This window comes from Grus americana, chromosome 2 (genome assembly GCF_028858705.1).
Source record: "Grus americana isolate bGruAme1 chromosome 2, bGruAme1.mat, whole genome shotgun sequence".
Taxonomy (NCBI): Eukaryota; Metazoa; Chordata; class Aves; order Gruiformes; family Gruidae; genus Grus; species Grus americana.
In genome coordinates, this window is record NC_072853.1 from 162,734,977 (window position 1) to 162,762,802 (window position 27,826).

The window sequence follows — 27,826 nt, forward strand, 5'->3', positions numbered from 1 at the left end:
GATGTGGGACACAAGTGATTACAGGAGAGGAGAAGGGACATGGAAGTCCTCCTGGAAGAAACACCCATATGAACGAGTTTGTAGCACAATGAGCATAAGAGTGCTCTCAGTCGAGTGGCTGAAACAAATAAGTATGCGTGAGAGGGGCCAGAAAGAGAAGGGAACTGGTGGTGGGGAGGAGGCAGCAAACAGAGAAGAAGGGAGGCAAACTGAGAGTAGAGCTACTTGAAAAATGTCTATCCTCAAAGACAAATGTAAGTGCCTCTTTTCATCTCCATGAAAATTCAGTACAGAAAATATCAACAATTTTAACAGTATACTTCAATCCAAGCCCTGATATCAATTAGCATGGACTTGTTTCCCAAGAAAATATGACAACGAACCACAGAAGGCAGAACTTCTGTACAATAATTGGCTTGGTCAAAAAGTAAAACCACTTTTGCATGGAAATAATTACAATAATTTCAAATGGCTTCAGGACAGTGACTTGGAATTTGCTTGTGCATAGGGAAGGGTGAAGTCAAGATATACAATGAGATGGAGCTTGAAGAAGATGTCAAGAAAGGCAGAAAGCCAAAGCAATGTTGAAAGAGGAGGAGATTTGCTCAAAGCATGGGGCTAGGAAGACTACAGCAAAGATATGTGGCAATTACAAAGAGGGAATTACTATAATCAACCCCAGAGCTGACCAAAAAAAACCAAAACATTTTTGGTAGAAGAAAAATAAATGAAGGGCAGATTTGCGTCATATTCAATGAGAACTAATTTAAACAAGAGTCTGGCTAGGGATGACCCAAGCAAAACAGGAACAAGAAAAGATAACACATGAAATCTAAAGACAGGGAAATAGAACAAAAGAGATTTAAATAGCAGAAAAGAAATAAAAATGTTACGAAGGATAAAAAAAAAGCCCAGGTCTAATTCTCCTTTCCTTTGTATCATTTGCAGTAATACAAAATTGATGGCCTAGATCCATATCTTTTGGAGATTCTCCTCAGCAAATGTGAGCCAGTGGTTTTATTGGATTTAGAGGAGTTTAACAGCGTAAGAGCCAGCCAAGCTTACTTTTGGGAATGGGAGGAAATGTGGGATGGTGGCAGGAGAACAAAGGCAGGACCTCTTTGACTACAGGAACTTCTTACTATTCAATAAGACCCAGAAAGGCAAGAAACTGATATCTAATCCTGTGTACTACATTTAGTGTCCAAATGTATTCTTCAGCATATTTCCTTGGGAAGCCACAGACCATGTTGACAGGTACGTGCTAGGTGGTAAATACAGATATGAATAAGCTCTGAACATCGAAAAGATAAATTCCAGTCTCTTAAATATCACACACCTCCTAAGAAGGTTAAGGCTGTCAGGACTAGCTGATTGTTTCACGTATCCCTTTTAACAACCTATTTCTAGAGGCAACTGTTAGAATGAACTGCTTACTCCTAGTTTTGGTGGGAAAAAAATAATATTTTTAACTGATTGTTTTTTTAAACAAAAGTATAAGATGTTTAGGAATAATGAATAATGTATAAAATTTGTACCACCTGGTCTATTTTAACATTAAAACCTTGCCCTTCCCTTAGCACACACTAGGACGAATTCTGTTGTCATTACCCTTTCAATGACATCCAGACAACTCGCGCAGTGATGCTAATAAAAAGAGACACATTTAGTTGTACCTACCTTTGCACACTCTTGTCCAATTAAATTTGACTCAGTGTCTTCTAGATCTTTAATAACTACCCAGCTATTAGCAAGAACTTAACCACTGAAAAAACCCCTATTTACCCTATTAAGCAAGGACAGATGTAGTACAAAAAATGGGCAGTATTTTACCCTATCGATGCCTGGCATATTAACAGGGCTGCAGTTTTTATTTTTGAAAACTCAGCTCCTCTTCAATCCCTGGACTACAACCAAATCTCAACAAAAAATCCACTAGTATTATCTTCACAAATAAAATATACATATGTACATATATATATATATGGTGGATCCTATTAAAAATATTTCATCTTGTCAGCAGTTCATATAATGGAGGCAATGCTTAAGGAACATTTTTAGAGAAATATCTTTGACTTGGAAACACAACTAGAACAAAAGGCACAAGGATGGTTTCCAAGGGGCAGGTGATTGAACTTAATCATAGAATCACAGAATGGTTTGGGTTGGAAGGGACCTCAAAGTTCATCTAGTTCCAACCCCCCTGCCATGGGCAGGGACACCCTCCACTAGACCACGTTGCCCAAAGCCCCATCCAACCTGGCCTTGAACACTTCCAGGGAGGGGGCAGCCACAGCTTCTCTGGGCAACCTGTTCCAGTGCCTCACCAACCTCACAAGGAAGAATTTTTTCCTAATATCTACTCTAAATCTACCCTTCTTCAGCTTAAAGCCATTACCCCTTGTCCTATCACTCCATGCCCTTGTAAACAGTCCCTCTCCAGCTTTCCTGTAGGTCCCTTTAGGCACTGGAAGGTGCTATAAGGTCTCCCCGGAGCCTCCTCTTCTCCAGGCTGAACAACCCCAACTCTCTCAGCCTGTCCTCATAGGAGAGGTGCTCCAGCCCTTGGATCAGCTTTGTGGCCTCCTCTGGACCCTCTCCAACAGCTCCATGTCTCTCCTGTACTGGGGCCCCCAGAGCTGGATGCAGTACTGCAGGTGGGGTCTCACAAGAGAGGAGTAGAGGGGAAGATTAGCATTCTTCTTCCTCCATATTTCTAAGTTGTCTTACACCCATGAAGGTTAATGGGAGATAGTTTCATATTCCCTTATATACATATGTGTGGAAGAGCACTAGCTCTAGATTTTCTTCCTCTCTGATACATCCCAGTGACTTACTTATAGATCAAGAAGCAATACTTACAATTCTACCAATGAAAATCTGCACCAAATGCCAAAGTCTGTCACAGCCCACCAATGAATCTGGTTTGGATTATTGCTTTTGGGAATTCCTTATTTCACAGATGAAAAATAGCCTTAGTACACTTCTTGTTTTCAGCCTCCTTTCAGCTGCATCAGAAGCTTGCTCCTCTTCTCTACGCCAACTTTTATAAGGATTTTGGTTATTTGTATTTAAAAAGATATACCTTTCTGCAGACGAATGTTGCAGGGGAAAAAATTGGCAGATTTTAGTATATATTCAACATGGACACCATATAGTACCTTGAAAACAGGAACTGAACGCACTTGTCCCCTAACACGAGATGCATGCTCAGATTTAGTCACCAAGTGCCAAGATTCAACTCTTCAGAAGAAACAACAGCCTATGGCAGGATACAGAAACTCATAAATCTGGAGTGACAGAAGGAAGCAGATTACTTTTTAGGAGTACAATTTCTTCTCCCGTCTGTTCTCAGGTGCATTTCCCTCACATCTCTTGGACAAAGCAGCCCTATATCTCCCAGCTTTGAATGGACTCTACTTAATCTACCATCCAGTGGCATTTCTGAAACCCAGCAGTCTTTGATGGTCCATTATAAGCATCCTGAGGTTAATTTCCCCAGACGTTTTAGCACCAGCATCTTGTGTTACACGTGAGGGTGGGATATATCTACTCAGTAAAATAAATGATAGTTATTTATGTGGACACTGATAAATCACACAATTTTTAAAGCATGGATCCTTAGGCAAAAGGTTTGTCTTTAAAGTAACCTGTACGAGGATGCAAGCTTTCCGTCTCTGCTAGGAGTCATCAGAGGCAACCGGACTGATTGATGGTTGGTGTCAGGATTTATCTTTTTGATTCATCACATGATGCTATCTGTTTCTGGCAGACCTTTCATTATTCTTGAAGATGTTTAATACTTAAGTAGATATAGTCAGATGTTTGCTCAAAAGTATTGGCTACCCGAGTGCTCTGCTTCCCAGCCACTGCTCAAGCAAGGATGGATAATGGGGAATAGAAATAGCAAAACTGGCTTTGGGACACATGGACTATGCAGCTGGCATGAAAAATATGAAGGGAGAAGCTGGGAAATGCACTGGGGTTTATCTATGTTCCTCTGAGGTTTGAATTCTCCAGTATCACACTAAATGTACGTGCTGCCAGCCATATGCATGCATCAGTAGAAGCAAAAAGGATGGTAACATGCTGACAGTTGTTTTGACTCTGTTTTGCTTGTGACCCCAAATGTGCTTGTTCATCTGTTCTGGGCGGCTCTTCTGCATGTGACTCAAGAAAGAAAATTTGCCTCCCTTATATAATGTCCAAGCTGATGAGACAGACTCAAATGACACTTCCACTTCTCACTAATGATCCCTTGGGCTCCCTGGCTTCTTCCGGACCCTCTAACTCTCCAGTCCCCATGTCCAGAATTCCTCCAGCTCTCATTATGGCTCCTACAGCTTTTTTGATGAGTCTTCCTCTTCCACAGTGCCTCACACACACTCTGCTTGCTGCTTTGCAGATTTTGTGTGTCCTGACGATGACTGTTACTGACATGCCTATTCTCGCCTGTTTGTCTAGTGGCCTTCTCAGCTGATGTAACCAAAACATAAATGCACACTTTTCAGAATGTTGGGAGCTGTTGAAAGAGCAGATAAGGTGAACAACGGCATCCAGGACATGAACACGGGGGTGCAGAGAGAGCGGAGGGAAAGCAGTACTCATGCAAAACTTGGGACGACCTGAACTTCTCTTTGAATCTCCTGTGGATGCACATTTCCTTGCAAAACACTGTTCTTGCCTAGCTTTATATAGTTGCATCTTATCCCCTCTTCCTTCCATTGTGCAAGAAGTGGAACCAGTGGGCCCCAGTGAGAGTATCTGCTTGGTGGTAGAAGTACAATATACAAAGTTTCAGGATGCAGACCTCTACTGTGGTTTGAAAATTAAAAGCCCAAAACCTAAAATGTTGTAACTTGGCCATGTAATAGCTTCTCCCCAAATTTGCTTTAATTTCCAGCAAGCAGATCTAACCTAGTATGTGCAATTAGAAGGCACACAATATTTTAAAATTCCAGTTCATTTATATTAATCATCAGAAGAAATGCAAATACTACGTTTCCCTCCAAGGAGATTAACCTTTACTCAGAGAGTAGATGTCTTCAGTGGCCCCCATGAATAAGAGCATGTTTATCATTAAATGCAAAAATAATTACTTGACTCAGGGCAGTAAGTCTCGCTGCAGCTCTTGAGTTGTACATTTCTCTAGGGATAGACAGTAAAACCCATGAAAATGGGGCTTCAGTAGTTCTAGATTTGTACATATTTTGAAAAGAAAATAATGAGATAGCTGGAAAAGTGCTATCGTGTCATCAGTGTTCCATTTTCATTCGTTTATTGGCACAAGAAATCTTAATGAATAACGCCTTGTTCCTTTGGGGTAAAGCAACCTTTAATCACCTTGTGAAAAGTTTCATGGTCTTGAAATCTCCTGGTGAATGCTTCATGTCTTTTAAAAGCGTCGGAATCTTGATGTAGCTTCCCTCAGTGACAGTCCCATCATGTCAGGCAGAAATACAAGTCTCATCTGAAGACCTTCTTTGACCATCATAATAAGCTTTGGCTGTCTGAGCTCTTGAAACGTAAAATTGTAATCCACTTTTTCCTAGGCTTGTGAGATGCCTAGCTATTTCGCTATTACTTGTGATTTTGCCACGAGGCACAGTGATAGTTCTCTATATCCATTTCATTTAAACAAAAAGAAAATCTGACACATTACCATAAACCTCTCTCAAGCCCGGTTGTGATCTGCTGAGAAATTTGCAGTGCTAGGGATGTATCAGTATTGGGTGAGACAGGACATTATGGCTACTTCTACACTAATAAATTAAATGTGCCCAGGAACATTTTCTGGCACTGAGGACAAATGCAAAAGATCATCTTGCTCCATATTATTAAACTTTCTCATACCCTGCACTGACCACAAACTTCCAGCTGGGATAGCGCCCCGCCTGAGAAACTCTGATACAGTCGGCCAGCTGATGGATTCTCCCAGTGTGGGCTACCAGATCTCCTACACAGGTGGCCAAATATACTTCCTCTTATGTTTGTTGATTAGAGATCACGGTGCTCATGTAGTAACACTCAATAATAAAATCTAGGAAATTATTTTATATAGAAACAAAACCCCCATGCTGAAGACCATACAATCCCCATGTAAGCCTCGCCTTACATGTTTATACACTATACATCACAGCTACCTCTTTTGTGAGTTTTTGTTATTTTCTTGACTGCAAACACCAAACTAAAGGCAATATTAGCAAATAAAGCAAAAAAATAATAATAATAAAAAAATACAAAGCTAATCAGAATTAAACATTTGTCACGTGCCTTTACATTGTTCTTAATGTTAAAAAAAAAAGGCAGGAAAGGAAACAATTGACCTGGATAGACACAAATTTGCAGGCACACATAGAAAGCAATTTTGCTTAACTATAGGATTACAGCTGTATCTGCTATTAGATAGCCACATGGGACCCAATGACTCTCTACGTTACTTAGGGTCTGTCACTTAGGAAAGTGATCCAGGACAGGAAATTGCTCTGAATTTCTTCTCATAGCCTGAGCTTCACATATACCTGTAGTCACTTCTGTTCCCCACCCAAACAATCCTGCCCATACCAAATCTCTCTCTTGCACATCCCTTAGGTCAGGATCCGTGTTAAATGGCCCTTCATCCCGCTCACGCTTCTCCTCCTTCTAGGACATTTATTCCCATCCAGGTTGCATTGGTGGTGCTCAGGACAACCTTCTAGTGGGAGGGAGGGAGACTCTTGTAGAAGAACATGTTGAAGTGGAAGTACTAAGAAGTTATGCATTGCTCTCATTCCCCTTAACTTGATTTCTTTCTTTCTTGCCTTGCTGCAGAGACATGTCTCTGTCAGAACAGCTGTGGTAATATGCCATTTTATCAACAGACTTTGGCTGTTAAAGATCAAAATGGTGGTGAATGAGACCTAATGAGGTTTTCTTGGCATCTGACCAGTTTGAGAATCTACAGATTTTAACCTGATGGAAGTTTAGCAGCATTTTCCCGGAACATCTCTTCAAGGAACTATGCTACACTGACTTGTACGAAAGGCATGTAGGGAGGGAGGAACTTATTTTTTCCAAGAATGTGACATTTCCAGATTTCTGTATGTCACAGTCATGGACCATGTTAAAACAGAAAAAAACATCCATTAAGGCTTCCTGAGACATGGAAGCAGACTAAGAGGATGGGTTCCAGGCATATCTGGCTTTTTCAGAGAAAAGTTTCGACTGAGTTTAACCAAAGCAGGCCACTTCAAATCTCATCCAAACCATGCTGAGCAGCTCTACTGCCAGGCACTCAAATTACCATAGGAAGACAGGACTGGAAGGTCGTCTTGGGTGACCAGGTCAAGCCCCCTGCTATCATGGGTTTCATCCTTCACAAACTAATCAAGGTCCATCTCACATGCTAGTTTGGGATGAGAAGTATCCTGTCCCTTAAACTGTTCTCCTCCCATGCCTAGCTCTGCATTCCCCTCATCGACTTCATATTCCCATACTGTGCTTCCTCCAGCGGTACTTAATCTTTCTTGAGCATCAGCCATTAATGGGGTGTATTGCATATCCAGCATTGCAGATTGCTGTGCAACAGCATTCATACTCTCCTTTCTCCTCTGCAATTACCTTTCCTGATATGTATTAGAATCTCATTTAGTTTTTTAATGGGTACAATATATTGGTACATTGGTATGTCGTACTGGCTCAGTCAGCTAGTGATATGTACACGGGGATGTCTTGGTTTGCCTCCCAAGACTTCAGAGACAGAAATAGGTACTTTTAGGGTCTATTTAATCTGATGCATTTTAGATGTCTTTTTGGGTAAGAAATTTTATGACTTCACAGACTCCATTAACTAGATCTGACTACAAAGGCATCTCCGTGCAATTATCTCAGATGTAGATGTCCACAGTGACTGATATGTATACTTTTATTATGCTCTCAAATATTTTGTGTTGGTAAGCTACTTGGTCATAACATAAATTCTTAAATAGGGCTGAGTGCATGACCTTACACTTTGTATTTCATAATTCCATGCATCACACATTAATTCAATCATAATAGTTATGCAATTCTTCCTACAGGATAGCCTGATACCCTAGATAGTGGTGGTGCTTTCTACCTCCGTGTTCTCGGAAAATGTCATTAATATTTTCCTGAGCGAATAGCATTTCCATGGAGAGTGGAGGGGGGAGAGGGGGGGAAGTGCCCAGGATTGATCCTTACAGAGCGTTTACAGGCTTATATTTCTCCTTGCAGTGAAATTCTGAGGATATCACTTCCTTGATTGCAGACTACACATGCTTGTGACTCCAGGAAGACAGAATCCACCATGGAAATGCAGCAGTGAATTACCAGCTTGCGGTGGTTGGGGAATGGTGGTGCATGTGTCATGGAAGTACTAGAGGATGTACATAAATCAGGTAGAGGTGAGACAACAGCAGTCCAGGAACGGAGCCCTGAGGGTGAGTTAATGCACTGTGGCTGTTCGCTTGGGTTAACACTAACTGGTGCTTTTTGGGTGCTGCCTATGTCATACACAGCCGAATCGGACCATGAGCAAAGACAGTGAGTGCATTTCTGCCCTGCCTCAAGTTGCCCTGCACCTGGGGCATTTCAGGAGAAGCTGCTAGAAATCAGGCTTTGTCTGCGTGGCCGCCAGAAGAATAAAAGGGTGGCTTGCCCAGCGTACGTCATGCACACAGAATGAGGTTGGAAGGTTGTTCCGTCTGTGATGGAGGTGTCAGTTTTATTCATGCACGTCGTTAGCGCCCATTACATGCAATTGTCCCCTGAGAAGTGGCTGGTGTCACATCGGCTGGTGTCGCATCGGCTGACCCAGCAGAGTAGGGGGCACCAGGGACTGCCTCGCTACCCAAATTCCCCTACATCTTCTTAATAATTCCTGTCTCAGTGATTTTCCTTATTAACCTCAGTAACATAAACATACATAGGAAATATGTTAAGCCCTTTATAAAACTTAGCAGTAAGAATAATTATTCAGTTAGCAATTTCAGAAGCTCTTTCTTACAAAGGAGGGAGAAACTTTATTATCTAACTGGTTTGGCTTTACCTTCCAAAGCAGCTTCAGTGACTCTAAAATTGCCTTCTGACAATAGTGACTTATCGTGCAAAAGGCAGCTACACAGCACGTAATTTTCCAACTATGTTGTGAAGTTTAGTTCTCTGAAGATGACTCAACTATCAGCTGACCAGCAATACACAGTTTCATGTGGCACTGCACCGGTCCAAGACATATTCAGGATGTATGAATACAAACCGTAGATTTAAGATTTACTAAATTTCCTTTCAACAGCTGGACTGTTCTATAACATGAAGTTGCCCAGGGCACTTAATAACTTTCCTGGCTTTTCTTCCACCATTCCTTTGAATTTATGTTAGCAAGGCTCGGTAAGACCTGCAAACCGAATCACTGAACATACCACAGAATCACAGCGGTTGTAACTCTTCCAACACCACTTTGCAGCCGTTACTTTACAGTAGTTAAAGACCAGGTCTGCTCTCTAATGCTTAGCCTTGCAGTTGGGAAAGTGACCACAGACATGACCATAAGTGCTGGCAGATGTGGCAGGTTAAAGTGTTTAATCTAGACGAGTGCGCAGACCTGCTACGTACAGAAAACCGCTGCAGGATTTCCTCCATGCCTTCAGAGACTAAGAAAGCATTCAGAGTCCAAATGAGATACCACCTCAGGATAATATTTTTCTTATCAGAACTGCCGCTGGAAACTCAGAGGAGGAAGAAGGATCTCAGCAAGTTAAAAGAGAAACTTTGCTGGCATAGATTGCAACGGAGTTACAGGTAAAAGATTTAATGCTCGAATCTTCTTATTTTAAAGGGCTTGTGGTGCTTTTTGGCTACCAGAATTTTTGGGTCTGATGATGTTCACTAAATAAGTGAGTTTGTGAATTCAATCCACTCTCACTGAAGAAAGCAAGAATTTTGCTGATGCCAGAGGAATAAGATGACCTTCCTTCTACCAGCTAATCAACGTCATGAAATCTCTGTGTGCCGCAGTTGACACTAAATGAGGCTCATGATTCAGAATCTGTTTTTCTTTTCACACCTATGAATAATTTTCTTTCTTTTTTTTTTTTGAGTGATCTACAGACAATAATCATTCCTATTTACCAGTCATTGCCGCATGCTTACAGAACTGTTGGCTGAAAAGGATAAAGCTAGCGTTTTTACTTTCAGCTGACCAGTAACTTCAGTTTATCCATGCTCACAGGGTCTTTCACTATCTGGTTTTACATCTGGGACGGTCTTTTCTGAGCACTGAAGGTTAAATATATGTAGATAATGTTAGTGCAATCTCTGCTGAATCAGATTTTATACTTAACAGAACTTATGCACACTGATGAATGTTAATATGTAAGGGTATCAGATGTTGCAAATTCACATCTTTTAATAATCCATGAATATTTCAAATGTTAACATTTTCCCTAGAATTTACCACATATTATTTTCAGGTTTCATTATCATACACAGAATCCATTGCTTAATGGTAGGGAGAGATTAACTTTCTGGATCTCAGGCTAAACTCCCTAAAAAGATATGCAGAAAGTAATAGCTTGCCCCATCTCCTCTAATCACATTTAGTTCCAAGAAAAATCTATAGAAGTGAGAAGTTAGGGAAAAAACCATGAGTAATCTGCCATTTTCTGAGTAATCATAGTTTAATCTTTTGACTTTTATAAAACCAGCCTATAAAATATAATTTGCTCTTGCAATCAACATTTTCAGTATAAAACTAACTGTTAAAATATAAATTAATTTAAACAAAATAATGCTCTTTGTTTTTCTACAAGGTCTTTCAAGAACTTTTCTATCCCAGTAGCTGAGAACCAAAACATTGGGTACTTAAAAGCAAAACAACCACTAAAAGCAATCGGTAGCAAAACCCAACATTGTTTTATAGCAGCATCTACTATTAAACAACTCACTACATAAACAGTAAGCCCATTACAGCCACAATGTCAAAGATGCTCTCTAAGCTGAGCAGCCGAAACATTTCCACAATGACTGCAAGCCAGCAAAACGCTCCATAAGATGTCAACAGGGAAATACAATTCACTCTTAATAGGTTCAGAGCTTATGCAAGCCGTGCTTATGGGATAGTCTATTAAAAAAGCAAGCGAGCAAGTGACATTACTGTAAACACAACCTGCAGCTTCCTAGAACATGCAGGCTAAAGACATATGAAACTCCACTCAAAGACACTGTGCTAGCTGTAAGGTTCACGTGTTCTGGACCAAAAGTGAAGAGAAATAAAAATATCTCCCAATGCAGTGACCATTGAGGTGATATTCACTCCTGTATAGAAGAGCAGTGGAATCCCTTCAGCCCCATGAATGGCTTAAGAAATAAAATAATTATAACCAGCCCATGTGACTTTCTTCTAGTAAAACATTATCTGTTCTGCAAAAAATCAGTAAGCCTTCATTCCTAAGTAGTAATGCAATGCTAGCAATTTTGTATTTGGGATATGAAGAAATTTCTTTGGGTAACAACTTGGTTCATCGAATTAAAGCCATGGAACAATGTGAGATTTGCCATTTCTGGGTTAAAAAATGGTGCATTTGCACACACACACACACACACCAGGAAAGGGAGGAAAAAAAAAAAAAAACATCCTGAGAACTCACCACTAGGTTTCCTATCACCATGACCAACAAGAAGACAAGAAGGCACAGCGGCTGCCCAGCTACTTCCATGCAGTCCCACATGGTCTCGATCCACTCTCCACATAAAATTCGGAAGATGATAAGGAAGGAGTGGAAGAAATCGTTCATGTGCCACCGTGGCAAATTGCCAGTTGTGCTTATCTTCTTCACGTTGTCCAGGTAGCTTTTCCCAAAAAGCTGCATTCCTACCACGGCAAAAATAAAGACGATGATTGCCAGCACAAGAGTGAGGTTACCGAGGGCACCCACTGAATTGCCAATGATTTTAATGAGTGTATTTAAGGTCGGCCAGGATTTTGCCAATTTGAAGACTCGCAGCTGTGAAAAAAACCATAAACAACAGTGTCAGTTCACAGAAGCAACAGACATTTCAGCCGATGAATTATTAAAGTGAGTAAAACATGAAAGACATTAAATGCCACAGTGTGTGCGGTACAAGGTGATTTTAGCCATACTTCCTGCTAACCTCACTACATCTATTAATAAAATATCAGTTGGGCTTCTTGGATGAGAATTAAGTTTTCCAGAGCAATGCTCTGCCTTGTTAGATAGACGTGCTTTTAGAGGCTCACTCCCCCGATATCACGGTGAGGAGAGGATGGAAGGAGCAATTCTCAGGTCTTAATATTTTCTTTTACATTGCTTTTCCTCCTCAAATTAAACAGCCTGGCAGGCATCTGGGGGAAGGGGTTTAGGGTTTGATCCCACAAAGGGAGAAGCAATTCCTCTGTGTTTCAGAGCAAGCCTCAGCCAGATGCTATTAGCTGTTAGCTCCCAGGGTGAAAATCACCTCTGTGCTGAGGATCACGCAGTCTATGCACAACCCACGTTCCACTTAAGACCTATTTTAAGAATGTAAATGGTTCCTAGCCCTTGTGCTGTGTTTTCAAGTGAAGGTTTAATTTCAGCCCTATTGAAGAGGGATTGCTCAGAAAATGACAGGAGACTCTCAGGACCTAGCAGCAGCAGCGAAAGAATTTGCATTTTTGAGCAGAGCAGAGAATTTTTTTGGGGAAAAAAAAAAAAAGTCTTTTGCTAAATGTAACCATAACGGCTTATTTTCCTGGTCTTTCCAAGTTGTGAAGCCATATCATGGCCAGAATGATTAGCATGGACATCCTGGTACATGAAGTGCAACACAAATGTCAGGCTGGCAAGGAAACTACTTTTCTGTTCCAATATGTCGACAGTCTCTCATTGATAGAATACCACTATCCCGTGCATAACAAAGGAGCTGACAGCTAAGGAGTTCCCGTGAAAGACAGATGCTATGTTATGCTGATCAGTTCTAGAAAAAAAAATCACTCCGTGAATAATTCAAAGACATTTTCTTTTGACAACATTTAAAAGAACGGTGGCATGTTTATAACATAATTTAGGAATAACAACTTCTAAAACGACAAGTTACTGGCTCTTGCATCTCTTGGGCTATCAATTATCTGCTGACTATGCTAACAGGTGTACAGGTATAAAATGGCAGATTTTTATTACAAATTGGAACTCGAATATTTTAAGTGTGCTACAAGTACCTCGCACAGCTAGAAGGAATCAAATTATGTTCCCATTTACCCTGATGTAAATCTGGAACAATTCCATTTATCCTGCAGCCTATAATTAGTGTCATGTATTGTTCACCAGTTTGCAGCAATTACAGTCTTTATTGGCAGATGCGTTTTTAAGACAATATGTTGCATTCATGTCAGAGTTTATATGTAATAAAAGACGAGGGGTAAGAACAGAATAAGCCCATTACCAATCGAAAGGAGCGTAAAACAGACAGGTTTCCCATGCTGGACAAACCCAGTTCCATCAGGCTTAGTATAACAATTATGCTGTCAAAAATATTCCAGCCCTGCTGAAAATAGTAGTAGGGGTCAAGGGCAATTACTTTGAAGATCATTTCTGCTGTAAAAATCCCAGTGAAGACCTGCAGAAAGAAAATACGAAGTCAAAGTAACGTTTTAAGTACAACTCCTTGCTTGCAGACTTTCTTCTGATACAGGTGAACACGTCGGAAAGCCAAAAACACTTTAGAAGCAAATACTTTATTTTTCATGGCTGATTCTTATCACTATTACAACTTTGTCTAGTCTTTTCACAATAATATTTGACACTGTTGTAAACTTAGAATGACATCTGAGTTCGAGCTCTGGATTGGAACATACATTTCCAACTCCTTCCATCATCTGAATAATCCCAGTGGCAGAAAAGAAAGTGTAGTTGTGCCTTTTATAAAAGTTACATCTATTCATTTCAGTGGAGAAACCCGAATGAACGGAGTGGCAGTGTTAAAGGGGTATTTGGGTTGTAGTGTACCTGCTGTATTATCCCTTTTTATTCTGTTATTACCAATACCAGGGTAGCGCAAGCCTCCAGTCATTCTTAGGTTATTGCTGGCAGCGAAGGCGATTAGAAACTCTAATTTGAGTCCTAGTCTTTTTTTACAAATAGTCACAGCAATTTTCTTTTCACAGCATCTTGGGAACACATTGCTTATTTATGACCCAGTTCAAATGTCATATGGTGGAAGTTCTAATTGGAACATTTTTCTTTAAAACTACATATAAATATTACCTATGAGGCAGAGGGAGAGGGAAAGGGAAGGCTGCTGACAGCAAATTCAGTTTTAACACATTCCTGCAAAGTATCTCAGAGAATCAGATCTCATCCTTTCATATGCCCTCCTTAAGTACCAGTTTAAATGCACAACACAAGGCTACAGTCAACTTAAAATGACAAAATGTGGGCATCAGGTTCTTCATATACTGTTTTATTTTTGTTCCAAGTCCCCGTACAAGGTGCACAGAGCTTTGTGCTTCTGAAAAATATCTCTATAGCACTTATACATTAAAGCACATTGTTTTCCACAAAACAGCCAATGTCAATGCACTGTGTAGGTCAAAAGAGAGGGGAGAATCCAGAGCTCACATATCAATAACATACAGTCAAGGAGAAATGTTTTCCTTCTAATAAGCTGAATATTCATGGCACTATCCCAGGAAAAATGATCAACTCTGATCAACAAAGATGAGAAACTCATTAAGATGTGGAAATGAAAAGTTAATATTATATAATATTATATATTTTTTTATTTATTTATTATATAATTAAGATATTAAGGAATAAAAATCACAGCCTGTGTTTGAGGAAGACTTGGCTATACTTTGTGATGCTTCAGGAATGAATTCTTCCAAGTGGCCATTTTACACAATTCCTTACGTAAAAATACCTTCTCTTTCTCATCAGGAAAATAAAAACTTGGGCTGCAACAATTTGGACTGTCATCCCATCACCGTCTCATACCAAGAACCCAGCAAAACATCCTGTCTCATATTTCCAGCTAGCCAACAATTTCTGAGTCACTGTGGCCAGAGATACCAAAGATTCCCGCCAGAATGCTCCGATTTCCCTTAGGACAGAGAACAAGACGAAACTGGATGTCTGTGAAATTGTATCCAGGGGACTGCCTTAAAAACCACGATACCACGCTGCGTACATTATGCAACCATCTTGCTGAGAAATGACTCAGGAGGATCACTTTCTTTGCCTGAATCATTTTAATCAATAGCCTTCTGAGAAGGAAATGTCACAGTAAGATAGCAAAATGTCTGAGCCTTCCTGAAGGCATCAGGAATCATGTACGTGTACCAGCTACAAATTTCAAACGGCAGTTGTCAAATCGCTGGTACCTGGTACGCGGTGACTGTGCTTGTACAAGAGGCTGGATGCTCACTACGATAAAGGCTGGAAAGAAAACAAATAACGTAAATCCCACTGGTGCTAAATATGCCACTGCTGATTCAGAGGACTTTGTCTTAAACAAAAATTCTTTTACCTATCATTTCAGCTATTTAAGCTCTAATATTTCATAATGGTATCTCAGTTTCTAAAGAAAACAAAACTTGGGAAAATCTTGTTCTATCAACTTATTTTTTAAGTGGTGGCACTGTACAGGCAGATGAACCATGTAAAGATGTACATGTGCTTGGCTGGCCTTCTGATCACATTTGAAAATGCTGATTGCTGCCAGTGATGAACTAAAGGAGTCTGAAGGTAGCAGGTGCTGCGTGAAGTAGGTGGACAATCAGAGCAGGAGATCTCCAATGGCTGGCAGCAGACGAAGAATTGTGGAATCCATATTCCACTTTCATTTTTTCATTTCTCTCAGAAACATTTGTTTTGAGGAAAAAACGCCCAAGATCTGCCTTTTTTAATATTCCCCACCCCCCCATCTAATGCTAATATAATCACTCAAAGACGGTTAGATGCAACGGGAAGACAACAGCCAGCCAGCGTGGGGGCAGAGGAGGGGTCTGGCCATCTGCGGCTTAGGGGACGCAACCAACCGGCAGCCTGCCCTGGAGCTGGGACTCCCTTCCCTTTCACCGGGGATTGCAGAAAAAATGTCAATTTTCATTACAAATGACTTTGCAAAATCCTTCACAAAATGGAATTACCTTCCTCTGACCTGCTCTATTCGCAATCAATCCAGTTATGCGGGGGTTTAGTAAAGCTGGCGAGGGGAAGCTGGGACGGTCTGGCCTCTCATCAACCCATCCTGGGATCTCAGGGGAAGGGGAGACCCGTGCCATCAGCTTGCTACAAAAAAATATTAGCAGGCTGTTTTGCTTATTTTACACTTTAGCACAAAGAGGAGAAATAGCTCTAGGCAGTGCTCAGAAACTCACGGTGAGGCAATTATATATTTTTTTTTTTTTGTAAAATTTTGAAAAGTTTGCTTTGCAAATCCTCCACCTGCTCGTTGTCTCTATTTCCTTGTTGGCACCCAGCAGAGCTCTGCTCATCCCCGGCAGGTCTGCAGGAGCTGTGTTGGCAGGAGGGATGCCAAGGGCTAAAGTTTCACTGCCTGTGGTCTGCAAAGAGAGAAGCCGATCTGCCAAAAGCAGCGCAAGGAGCAGACATATTTAGTATCCCGAGTGCCAGAGGAGGAAACGGCAGCTTTGCCGCCTGCTCTGATGGATACTGGGTCCGAAGGAGTTTTTTTAAGTCACCTTAGAAGACCACAAATTGTTGAGCAACAAGGAAGGCTGGCTGCAAAGAGGAGCTGGATGCAGTTCTGTGAGATGACTTTTTGAGCTACCCTTATCTCCTGCTTTCTGCAGAGGGCAAGAGCATGGGCTTGAAGCAAGAGAGACCCAAACAGATTTTTGCTTAGCACAACAACAGAGATTTGCCAAGACACAGCAGCTGAAAAACTGAGGACTGGTTCTACAGCCTAGAAGAACCTCAGCCTGCCCAAGGAGGCCCAGAGCTAAGAATAACTAGGACCAGGGCAAAGAAAAAAAATCCATACGTGATGTACCACATACTCTAGGACTGATACAAAAAGTCTGATTACTGCTACTACCCAGCTAAACCTGCCAGCGTAGGATGCTTCTCACTAAAGGCAGACAGCACATCCGTAGAGTCTCGGCATACTCCCACTGTAGTTGATGGTCACTACAGTCACTGGCCTCCAGGACATAGTTCACCTTATCCAAAAGTAAATGTCTTTAAAATATCACATTAACTGTGCCTTAAAATTGTCCATTACTCTCCATTGACTTTAAAAGGGAGACAAAGGCAACTGGCTCCGACAGACTCCTACACTATAAATACCTAAAGCTAGGCAGGGTGAATCCAACTTCGAGACACTGCAGCCTTCACTTTTATAGAAATAAAAGACTTCTCTCATCTCCGCTATGACCTTCTCAAATCCAAGCTTAGCAGCATCCACGTTCCAGAGTACTCCAGACATACTTACAGTGTCCTATAGGATATCTCTGCTTCTACCACCAGATTTTAGGGGTAATTCCACCACACCATAGCTAGATGGCATGTGCCTTTTCCTATATGGACTATTCTAAAATTAAAAGGGTTTTAAACATTGTTTTAAAGCAGAAAAACACAGTAACTTTTAAACATAAATAGAGATAGAGAGACAATTAAAGAAAAAGCTTCCATTTTGTAGTACCTGCAGAATTTTGGTGGCCCTCTGCGTTAACATGTGGTACCACATCACCTCTGGAAAGGCTTTTCTGCTGTCCCTGCAGCTTGGCTGTAGTTCTGTCACTCTGCTTTTCCTCAGAAAATAACAACTCTATTCCAGCCAAAAGCAGCACAGAAGTGCAGTCTCTGCTTACTTTGCAGCTCTCTCCCTGGCTGCTCCAGCTTGCACATTAAGAGTTTCCCCTCGAAGCATCAGCCATGCTTTGCTCCATGTCCCCTCTCCCCTGGGGTTTGCACGGGACCCAGCACACACAGCTGGACAAGGCAGGGAGGCACAGCAGGACATAGAGGGACATACAGCAAATGTACCATAGGCACCTTCCCTCAGGAGTATCTACATACGCTCAAGCACCGTTCTGTTTCCTTCCAAGATCTTGCCTTGCTTTTTTCTGTAGTTTTGAGTTGTTGGGTTTTTTTTTTAGTTAAAAAGTCACTATTAGTCACCAGGAACTGATGTCTTATCATTGCTTTACTAGAAATCCCAAATAAACCTCATTAACCTTTCTCTTATCTCATTTCCTTAAATGTATAGAAACTAGAAACCTATTGGGAACAGCCCTGAAATATGGCTTTAATGGTTACTAACAACATTAGTATATGTTGTTTAATAAAAATAGACCCTTGTCCTCCATGCATTTCTCTTCTGCCCCAGAAAGAGGTGACTGCAGACTCTCTTGACATGTCATAGGCAAAGTGATGCTGATAGCATATCAAAACGGGGTCTTCCCAAGCCGCAGCCGAAACTTTAAAAAGCAGGAAATACACTTCTCAGGTAGCACTTCAAGTTCACGTTCACTTACCAAATTGCCTATGTAAAGCATGTGGTCAAACTCCTTTGTCATCTTGTAATGCTCCAAGGCCATGAAGAGCGTGTTCAGCACAATGCAAAGGGTGATGGTGAGGTCGGTAAATGGGTCCATTACCACAAACTTGACAAATTTCTTGATTAAAAGCCAAAGCGGGCAGCAATCCCAAATGAGAAATTTAACAGCAAAGTGGTTCCAGCAGGGAGGACATTTCTGGTGTGATTCCTCAAGCTCTAAGTCACAAGCAGTAAAGTAACAGTCAATTCACACTGAGTTATATGACAAGAGAACACTTAAAATGACTCATAGCATAGAGGAAGGCCCCTGAATTACCCCAAACTTTTTTTTAGGATAAAAATATTTCTGTCCTAACAGGCTAGCAAATTATGCACTTTGGGTTTTTTGCCAGTTGACCTGCACTTAGCAGACAGTGACCTATTCTGAACCTTTTAAAAGTGTCACAAGCAAAAATGGAGAATCACACTAAATACATAAAGTCTAGTATTATATATAGGCTCAGATTTTTACTCTGTTTTCCATTTTGGCAAGTTCGAATGGATAAGAATATACTATCTTCATTTAACTTAGACTGGAACTTTTTTTTTTTTCATTCCTGGGTCCCGTTTTAGAATTATCTTAAGTAATACCTTTTAAAGTGGTTAAGAGATGAAAGAGCTTAAATCCAATATTTAGAGCTGAGTTAAGTGCTGAGAGCAAGAATATCACAGGTTATCAATAGCGTTTCTGTTCTTGATGTGCAATCCAAAAAGGCATTAAGCATCTGTTTTCTTCTGAAAGGCCCGTGTACAAAATCAAGGGAGTGCATAAGTCAGTCTGAAAATGCTGCTAAAGCTCCAGTGTGCTTTTTAAAGGTGCTTTTAAAATATTACCTAAACCACAACTTTTATATGTTCATTTTATTTGAGCACAAAAGAAGTGAAATAGCTTCATAAGCATAAATTGTGTTAAACGGTGAAAAAGACAAGACAAAAAAGCCAGTTAATGGCTGAATGATAATGATTAGCGGAATTCCTTAATGCTTTCCTTTTCTGATTCCTTTATGGGCATGGAATGCTGCATAACGGTTTTAGTCTATATAATTAGAACCTGCACTGATAACAGGAAAACTTCAGCCAAGGCTGTTATTTCAATCAGTTTATAAACAGCCTCCTCTCTTAAGCCAGGATGCATTGTCTGTGCATTTTCCTTCACTGGACAACAGAAATTGTGGTATTAGGTGTCTTCTACCAAGCTTTCAAAATATTGGATGATGTCCCTCACGCACAGGTTTTGCATAAACATCTACACTGACCCAAGATCTCTGGAAAAACAAATTGCACCCAAGAAATAACTATGTCTTTCCAACCTCCAGAGGGTTTACAGGTAAATGCCTAAAGTGATGTGGGAACCATCTATACGCCAAAGAATTTCAATGCAAAATCCTAATTTTGCATTTTTTTTGAAACCGACCTCAAAGTAATAAAGACTCTGGGCAGTCACTTTTCCAAGGACCTAATTTTCCAGGTAAATCCAGAAGAACACATCTATCTATATCTATACTCCTCATAATCACTTCTAACCAACCCTGTTTATTCCACTGTTACTAATTTTGGGACCTTCATGATGGACACGCATCAGATGTGTGACTCTTTCTCTGAGGCTCCACACTTGACACAAGCACCTTTAAGTCCAGGTTGCTGCTGAAAGGGGAGTTTCATCCCTCTCAGCCACATGTTATTTCTCTGTCCTTTGGCTAGTCTTTGTGCTCCTGGACCTTCTGGGTGAGCTGGTTCTGCTCGCGGATTGCTGGCTGAAAACCAATTGCTTGTACAGTCAAATCAAACTGCAGGAACACAGCAAGGGGAGGAGGAAGGTGTGACTGTCCTCTTTTGGCAGTCGCGTGGCATTAAAATGGTTTAAATCAATCAAGAAACCACATCCTTTCCCCACAACGGGTGAGCTCTAGAAGTGACAACAGATTTAATGGTTTTTGAAAGACATAAGCAAAAGGAAAAGTAAAATTAGACCCAACTGCTTTTTCTCTGCTACTTTATATTTAAAATAAAAAAAAGGTCAGAAAAACACAGTCAAAGTTCGTGTTGGAGGTAGTTTTCCTCTTACTTTTAAATGCGAAACCCCCCTAGGTTCTTCCTTGTCTGCAAAGTTTTGCAATGTCTGGGAAAACCAGGCAGATGATGCCTACCCCAGAGCCGAGACCAGAAACCAGGTCACTAAACAGACAGGGATTTCTGGTCTGGCTGTTTCACACAGTTTGGCACAAATCATACAGCTATTATTATAGTTAAAGCCTGTGATACATTTTATTCTGATTTGATATTACTCTCGTTAACAAGTATTCAATTTCAATGACTAATCAAGGCCTGGGAGTTAGAAAACCTTTGATAAGGATTGAAACAGCTTTCTTCTGTATGAGGCTAAAAATGTACATCTTCTGAGTTACCCTAGACTTGATGGTCTCTATTTCTGTGGTAAAAAGTAATAGAAAGTACCATTAAATAGATAAGCAGAAGTCCAGCTCAGGCCTTATAGGTTTTCTTAACACATTACAAAGAAGCAAATCAATCACAAAGCTAATTGCTAAAAAACCCCGCAGAAAACAAATAAAACCTTTACAGACTACACTAAACACTGGAATACATTGAAGTGATTATTTACCTATTAAGAATACAACTCTTTATTTATTTAAGCATATATATATCTGTTCTGGCCACAATACTGCTGAATATAACCACAGGGGATGGTAAAAAGCTGAGGAAGAAGAAGGGCTTTGTGGTTTCACGCTGGGCTGGCTCCAAAGAGTTAGATCCAGTCCCTTTCCATAAGGCATCTCCCAGATAAGTCCCTCTGTCTTGCCTTGCCTTCCTATTCATCAGTAACACAGAGAATAAGGCTACAGGACAATCCAAAATTTCCCTTGCTCCGCACTGTGTTCTCAACAGACATTTTTCTATACCCTCAGTTGCTACCTCCTATCTTGTCTCAATTTACAATGCAGGAGACATGAGGAACTACAAGAAGCCCTTTCATGCAGCATGTAAAGAGTCTAGAAATGTGATGTCTTGCTGTGAGTTGTTGTCTCGCTATCAATAAATTTGTGAAAAGGAAATGCAAAGTTCCTGTATATGGAAAGACAGGGAAGGGAAATCCTCCTGCACCTCATGAGAAGCCTAATGAGCAATAGAAAAATTTGCTGAGAAATATTTGCATGGACAAATGGGTCCTTTGAGGATCCTTAAATTTCACGGTGGGATTCAAACACCCACCAAATTGTTGTGTCCCACTAGCTGCTCTGCAAGGAGGAGACTTTTCGTCTCCAGTACTCGGAAGTTCTGCATGTAGCTGGTGACTGCACACACCAGGCTTCGCATCAGCTCCAGAGAGATGAGATGCAAATGTATGTAGTCACTCAAATACTCCGGTGCTCCACTATCCTGCATCTTGGTTAGCCCTGTGCAAATCAAATGCCATGGGGGCATGAACTGTTACCAGATCTGACTTTGGTTTTGTCAGGATTTTTACAAGTCCATGGGTAAGATAGTGATTAGATTGCCCTCTGTTACAGTTTCACCTATATTGTAAGGGTTGCAATAACTATCTATAATGCCTTCTTGCAAAACAACAGAGTTTAATATTATGGTCTTTTGTGTCACTTTGTTCCTGCCAGTCAAGATGCACATGGTTTTGAGTTGGGGAACTAAAGACGTGTCTTACCTTCCAGGGCACTGGTGATGATGCTGACAGCGCTCACTGCCCTCTGCCTCTGAAAGGGTTCGTCCGAGTGGTCCACCGACGGGCGGTGGGGCATTAAAAGCTGCTTCTTGCTTGCCTCATCCGAGGGAGAGGTCTGCTTAAATGAACACATTGGATCAGCAGAATAAAAACAAGGCAGATACGGGGTAGCATTTGCAAAATTGCCTAAGCACTGCTTTTCCCAGCTGAGAAGTCCAAAGCTCACTGATTTTCCCAATTAGACACGTGCTGATGGGGGCACTGCTTTTGAAAATGGTACTTTCAGCAGTTTTGGAAACTTTGCCCTGTCCTTTACCTTCCTGTAAATAGGTGAAAGATGCAGGTGAAAATAGAGAGATGCTTCTGATGCTGGAGAAACAGCAGTGCTGCTTTACCATGCTCTTTGCTTGTGAAAGAAGCCCTGCTTAATTACATTAATTATTCCATTATTTCTGAAATGTGTTAACTGTTTAATTATACTGCTAGAAGAGGAAAAGGGGCGTGGGTAACAGCTCCATTACAGGCCTCTGCTATCATACCAAGCAAACTGACTCCTCAACACATGTTTTTTCTTGTTCTGAAACACTGCCAAATCTCAGGAACATCTTGTCATTCTAGTGATCTTTGGTGTCATGGATTCTGAAGCTCTGTAATTAGGGAAGAATCTCAGCTTCTTTTTTCTCAGGAAAAATAACGAATAACACAAACTATCCAGTTCTTATGTTTCTCAAGGAAAAGCTTAAAAAAAAAAAACACAAGGAAAAAAAAATACCAGAAAAACAAAACTCCCAACTGTCTTTATTTAATATTTCATTTTAAATTAGTTTTATTCTTTTTGAAGGCTTGTGTTTCCAAAGTCAGCCAGAAACAGACTATAGCTGTAGACACACACTGTATTAAATACTTTATATTGTCAGCTCACAGGAGCAAGATGTTAAGACTTTTATTATTACAAGCTCCCACTTCATACGGAGACAAATCCTGCTTGCTTTACTCCTCCAGCTCTCCCACAGGCAGAAGGAAACGTGGTGGTTAAGGTGTAAGGGTCTGGGAAAGCCAAGTTCAACGCCATTCTCGGTCTCAGACCTCCTGGTCGAGACACTCAGTCTCCCAAAATAAATGTTTTAACAGCCTCTGTCCTACTCCTCCAAGCATACAGGCTGTGAAGTCCGAGATACTATGTAAGCAAGAGAGATGCACTGTAGATAGATGGGTCCTGATGGCTCTTGCAATATAGCTCAAGGAAATGTGAAATGAGAAGAGATTCCTATGAAGATGGAAACCTCTGCTTTATACAGATGTCAGAGTAGCTGCTTTTGCTTCTCCGTATTCAAATGAGCTACAGGAATTCGATTCAGTCTTCTGGATCTTCTCTCATCACTTGTGTCTGAAATGGCCCTAACCAGCCTGAGCAGCACCCAGGATGCCAACCGAGACCTGCCATTGCCAGCAGCTTCACAGCTCTGCTGTCAGTGCCTGGAACATGCACCCAGAGGGACTCAGGATCCCTCCTTCTGGACATTTCTCTTGGCCAACCTGCTCTTCAGAAAAGACAATTCCATGAGAATGGCAGGAGAAAAGTGCTGAAGCTCTACGAGCTGTCTTTCTGGAGTGTGACCTCTTCAGGGCAGGGGACATCTTGTCAGGTGGTTGCAAAGGACAAAGCCACTTGGCCACTGGTTGACACTGAAAATAGCCAGGATTCTGGTCCCAGGTCACTTCAAAGTACTGCAGTTAAAAATACCAATCACTGCAAGGCCAGAGAAGAGGAAGGACTTTTAAAGCAAGCACTTAAAACATTAGCTAAGCCAGGGAAGCAGTAATGCTTCAAAAAGGCTTTTTTAAAAAAATATATATATAATGTTCTCTTTTGTTAAAACAATTGGCTCATTGTCCATTGAGTTACTGACGCAGTCATCTCAAAAGGAGAGGTGTAATCAGGACCTATTCAAAGAGACTCCTACTTGTGCACAGCGTAACAAGAAAACACTCTATCCTTGGCTTAGGAGCTGGGGAAACCAGGAACGGTATTTCGGATGCATTAGTTTGCTTGATTCCCTTCACGTCAAAAACATCCAATAAAAACCAAAGAAACAACAAATGTTTTATTAATGAAGAAAGCATCTACAAAATTGCATAATCATTTGCAGTTTGCAGTACATAACAAATACATTGGCCTGAAAAGAAATAACTAGACAAGGAGATAAAAAACATGAGGGAGACTAATTTCTAAGTAGAATAAACTAAAAATGTAAAAGCAAAGAAAAAGGGGGAAAAAAAGCCAAATAAAACCCAACTCTTCTAGTTCCCTCTGTTTGTAGAATGAGCCATAAGAAAACCTTAAATTTCAAATTCCTCTGGATCATCTAACTCTTTTTAAACTGTACTATCTTCCCATCCCATCTAACCCGAAGCTTAGGACAGTGGCATGTCTTTAGACAACCTCATCCCCACAGGTATCAGTTTTCTGACTGTCAGAAAAGATATTGTTTTCCTATTCATGCTTGCAGAATTTATGGGTTGGTGGCCTTTATCCGAAAGCCACCTTTTACTCACAGGTGCAAAGATAATTCACTGCAGAGGTAAAAAGTTGAAGGAGAAACATTCACAGATTCATTCTTCCTATTTTTTTGATTCAACTAAACCAGGGTAAATGAAAAGTCCAAGTTAAACAGGTTTGGCGTATCTTTCTTAAAAAAATAGCAGGAAACTGACTTTTTCCCTAGGTTTGATGTGGTATTCCCAACCCAACAAGTTTTTTAAGTCACTCTATTTTTCTTTCCAGCCCAGCATCCTCAATCCTGCCACCCGTGCCACAAGAAGCGGTCCCCAAGACTTCAGGAGTCCTGCTGGAGCCAAGGGGGCTGTTTGCAGCGTGCCATCCTCCGCATGCAAAGGGGTATTTCTGAAGGAGATATGTGCATGGCTCCTTCCTTCCTTCCTTCATCTCTGGTGCAATTTGTTGCTGGCCCACACGCAGAGCAAATGCTACCGTGCCCTCCCGCCCAGCTGCACGTGCCCCCGCCAGAGCAGAGCCCGAAGCCCGCTGCTCCCTGCCAGCTGCTCGGCAGCGGGCACACAGCGGGGATTCATCCCCAGAGCCAGGACACAGTGTCTGGCAGGCAACGTATGGAATGTGCAAGGAATACTCCTGTGCTCTTGCAGGAGGACGTGGTGGTCTCTTTCCCAAGAGAGTAGCAAATCTATCACATAGTTAGCTTGCCATTTACTGAAAAGTATTTTTCCAGGAAAGACAGTTTCCATCCAGGTGAATTGCTTAAAATTTTTGATGTTACTTAGGGAAGTTTATGAGCTTTTGTTCTTTGTAAAGAATAGATATGTGAGGATTTTTCTATTATTATTTATTTTAGAACAGAGATAGCTAATAGTCACGCAAGGAACTGGCAGTTTTTGCACTTGAGATAGAGAGCAGTTCCAGGAACTGGACAAACAAGGCAGCATAAAGGCTATTATCATTACGGAGAGAATACACACAGGCACAGTTGTTCCCCGTACTTATATTTCTATAGAAATTAAGCTAAAATAGCAACAGTCCCTACAGTTATGCAAGAAGTCTCCTTGGGATCCAGACGAGAAATCACAATGGATTTCAAGCACAGGCACCTCCAGCAGGACAAGATTATTTCTGTTGCTCCCTGATTGACTGAAAATGTTTGTCCTTCAGGTTAGCTAAATTCTATAGGGATAAATATACTATTCAGTAATTTACATGTAAATGAGGATGCACAACACTGCAGAATTATTTTCTTCTGAGTGCCTACAGTTCTGAGCTATGTCAAAGCCCATGTGAAGATGGGCTTATACATGGCAGCATTTTAAAGACCACATCTGGGAACTGGGACAGGTTTAATTTTCCTTGTACAGTAAAAATCTTTTCAAGCATAAGAAGAGGTGGACAGGCCACAGCATGAACAATGGGCCCCGTAAGGCACCAGCACAAATACTTAATGAGATTGAAGATGACCATAATAGTGCACAGCATTATAAAGAAGGCATTTAATTTTGTGGATACTTGATTATTTAAAGAGATGCACTGTAAACTGAAACAGCTTGTAATATTTGTGTCAAATCTGAATGATTGATGCTTAGGATGTACTAAAGCAAAGTTTGAAATGAGCAGAAACTAGAGCTGCAGTGACAACTCTGTGTGACAATGGCAGAGGGCTAGCTTTCGTCCAAACAACTTCATTGGTGGCGAATTTTTGATTGCTTATTTTGTAGACATTTTTCTGAACATGGAAACTGCTAACACTTTGCCTTTTCACCAGTCCTGTGGCAAAGCAAGAAGGGGGAAAAAGAAATTTTACCTCGAGGCGGTTTTAGGGTCAACAAGAAAACCTCAAACCAATGTGGTCAGCAAAACAGTTTTATGCTTAGCGAGGAAAAAAGCCAGAGACTTTTTTTTTTTTTTTTGGTATAACAATGACAAAAAAAGTTTATCTAAAGATAAACTTCTCAATCATTAGTGTGGCACATCGATAAGCAGCCTGGCCTTTCTTAAGAGCTCATTCCCCAGTAGTTTTCACTCCTGTCAAACTAGCAATACTCGGCATTTCTAGTTTCCTAAAAGAAAAAAAAGTATGTGAAACCCAGAGGAAATTCAGGAAAGGCCGTATGTGCAAGAGGGAGACCCCAGGTAGCTCCAACCTCCACCTCGCTGGTCATCCCAAAGCCACGTCATGAGTGGCCCTGCTCCGCTGCTGGGAAGCTCTGGTGAGCGACTGAGAACAAATCAGTGGAGACCACCAGGCAGCAGCCAGCTGCACACTTGCAAACAACCACCTCCTCAGTCCCGTGTCCATTTCTCTGCCACTTCTAATCTCCAAAATAATTGGAATGCCAGGCTAAACCAAAAAACCCCTGTGATACCCCTGCAGAGTTACAGAAAGGGCTCTAATTGGTTTTAGGAGGCAAGAGGAGATGCTGCCATGTGTATGTTTTAACCCTCAAGAAATTCTTGATGACCACAGGTGACATCTTACCCATCCTCATCAGATACCATGGATAAATTGAGCTCCAGATAACAGCTCATTAACTTAATCCAATTCTGTTCAAACAGATCAATACCTCACGAAGGGAGATGTTGTTTTAACCTCTTAAATAACTACGAAACACCAAGACAAAACAGAGAAATACACAGCTGTAAATAAATACCGCAAGAATGCACAGAAACTTTAGTTTGCAGTGTGCCCTGAAGTTATTTACATAATGGGTAGACTTTCAGTAAAAAAGGCGAAAGCCCAAACTCCCAGCCCAGCAATCAGCAGGAGCATAAAAACGTATCATTTTTCAAACCTCTCAGGTCAAGCAAAAAGGACTTCAAGCATAGTCGCCAAGTCCTGCTCATGTCTTATTTACACTGGGGTAAGTTTGTTGAAATCAGCAGCTGCACCACTTGAAGAAAGCTGGTAGGAGAACAGGACCAGCCCTGCAGGGTACACACCAGGGATTTCCAGGAGAGCGACTAGGACTTACCATGGGTTTCTTGGGACAAGCTCCCTGAACCCCTCAGACTTGAACACTTGTCGGTCTTCACATCCAGGTAAAGACTGCCTGACC

The 27,826-nt window shown here is 41.1% G+C and overlaps 1 protein-coding gene across 2 annotated transcripts in view; it reads right to left on the reverse strand.

Moving 5' to 3' along the window:
• The window catches only part of LOC129202889 (sodium channel protein type 5 subunit alpha-like), a 216,745-nt gene that overhangs the window by 83,165 nt on the left and 105,754 nt on the right, over positions 1-27,826 (reverse strand). The window contains exons 12-15 of one of the 2 annotated variants that reach the window (XM_054816497.1): positions 22,229-22,364; positions 18,491-18,729; positions 13,435-13,608; positions 11,643-11,999 (exon numbers count right to left, since the gene is read on the reverse strand). In XM_054816497.1, the coding sequence (XP_054672472.1) occupies positions 11,643-11,999; positions 13,435-13,608; positions 18,491-18,729; positions 22,229-22,364 (906 nt within the window). The remainder of the gene's footprint in view (positions 1-11,642; positions 12,000-13,434; positions 13,609-18,490; positions 18,730-22,228; positions 22,365-27,826) is intronic. The other variant, XM_054816498.1, reaches the window with a different exon arrangement.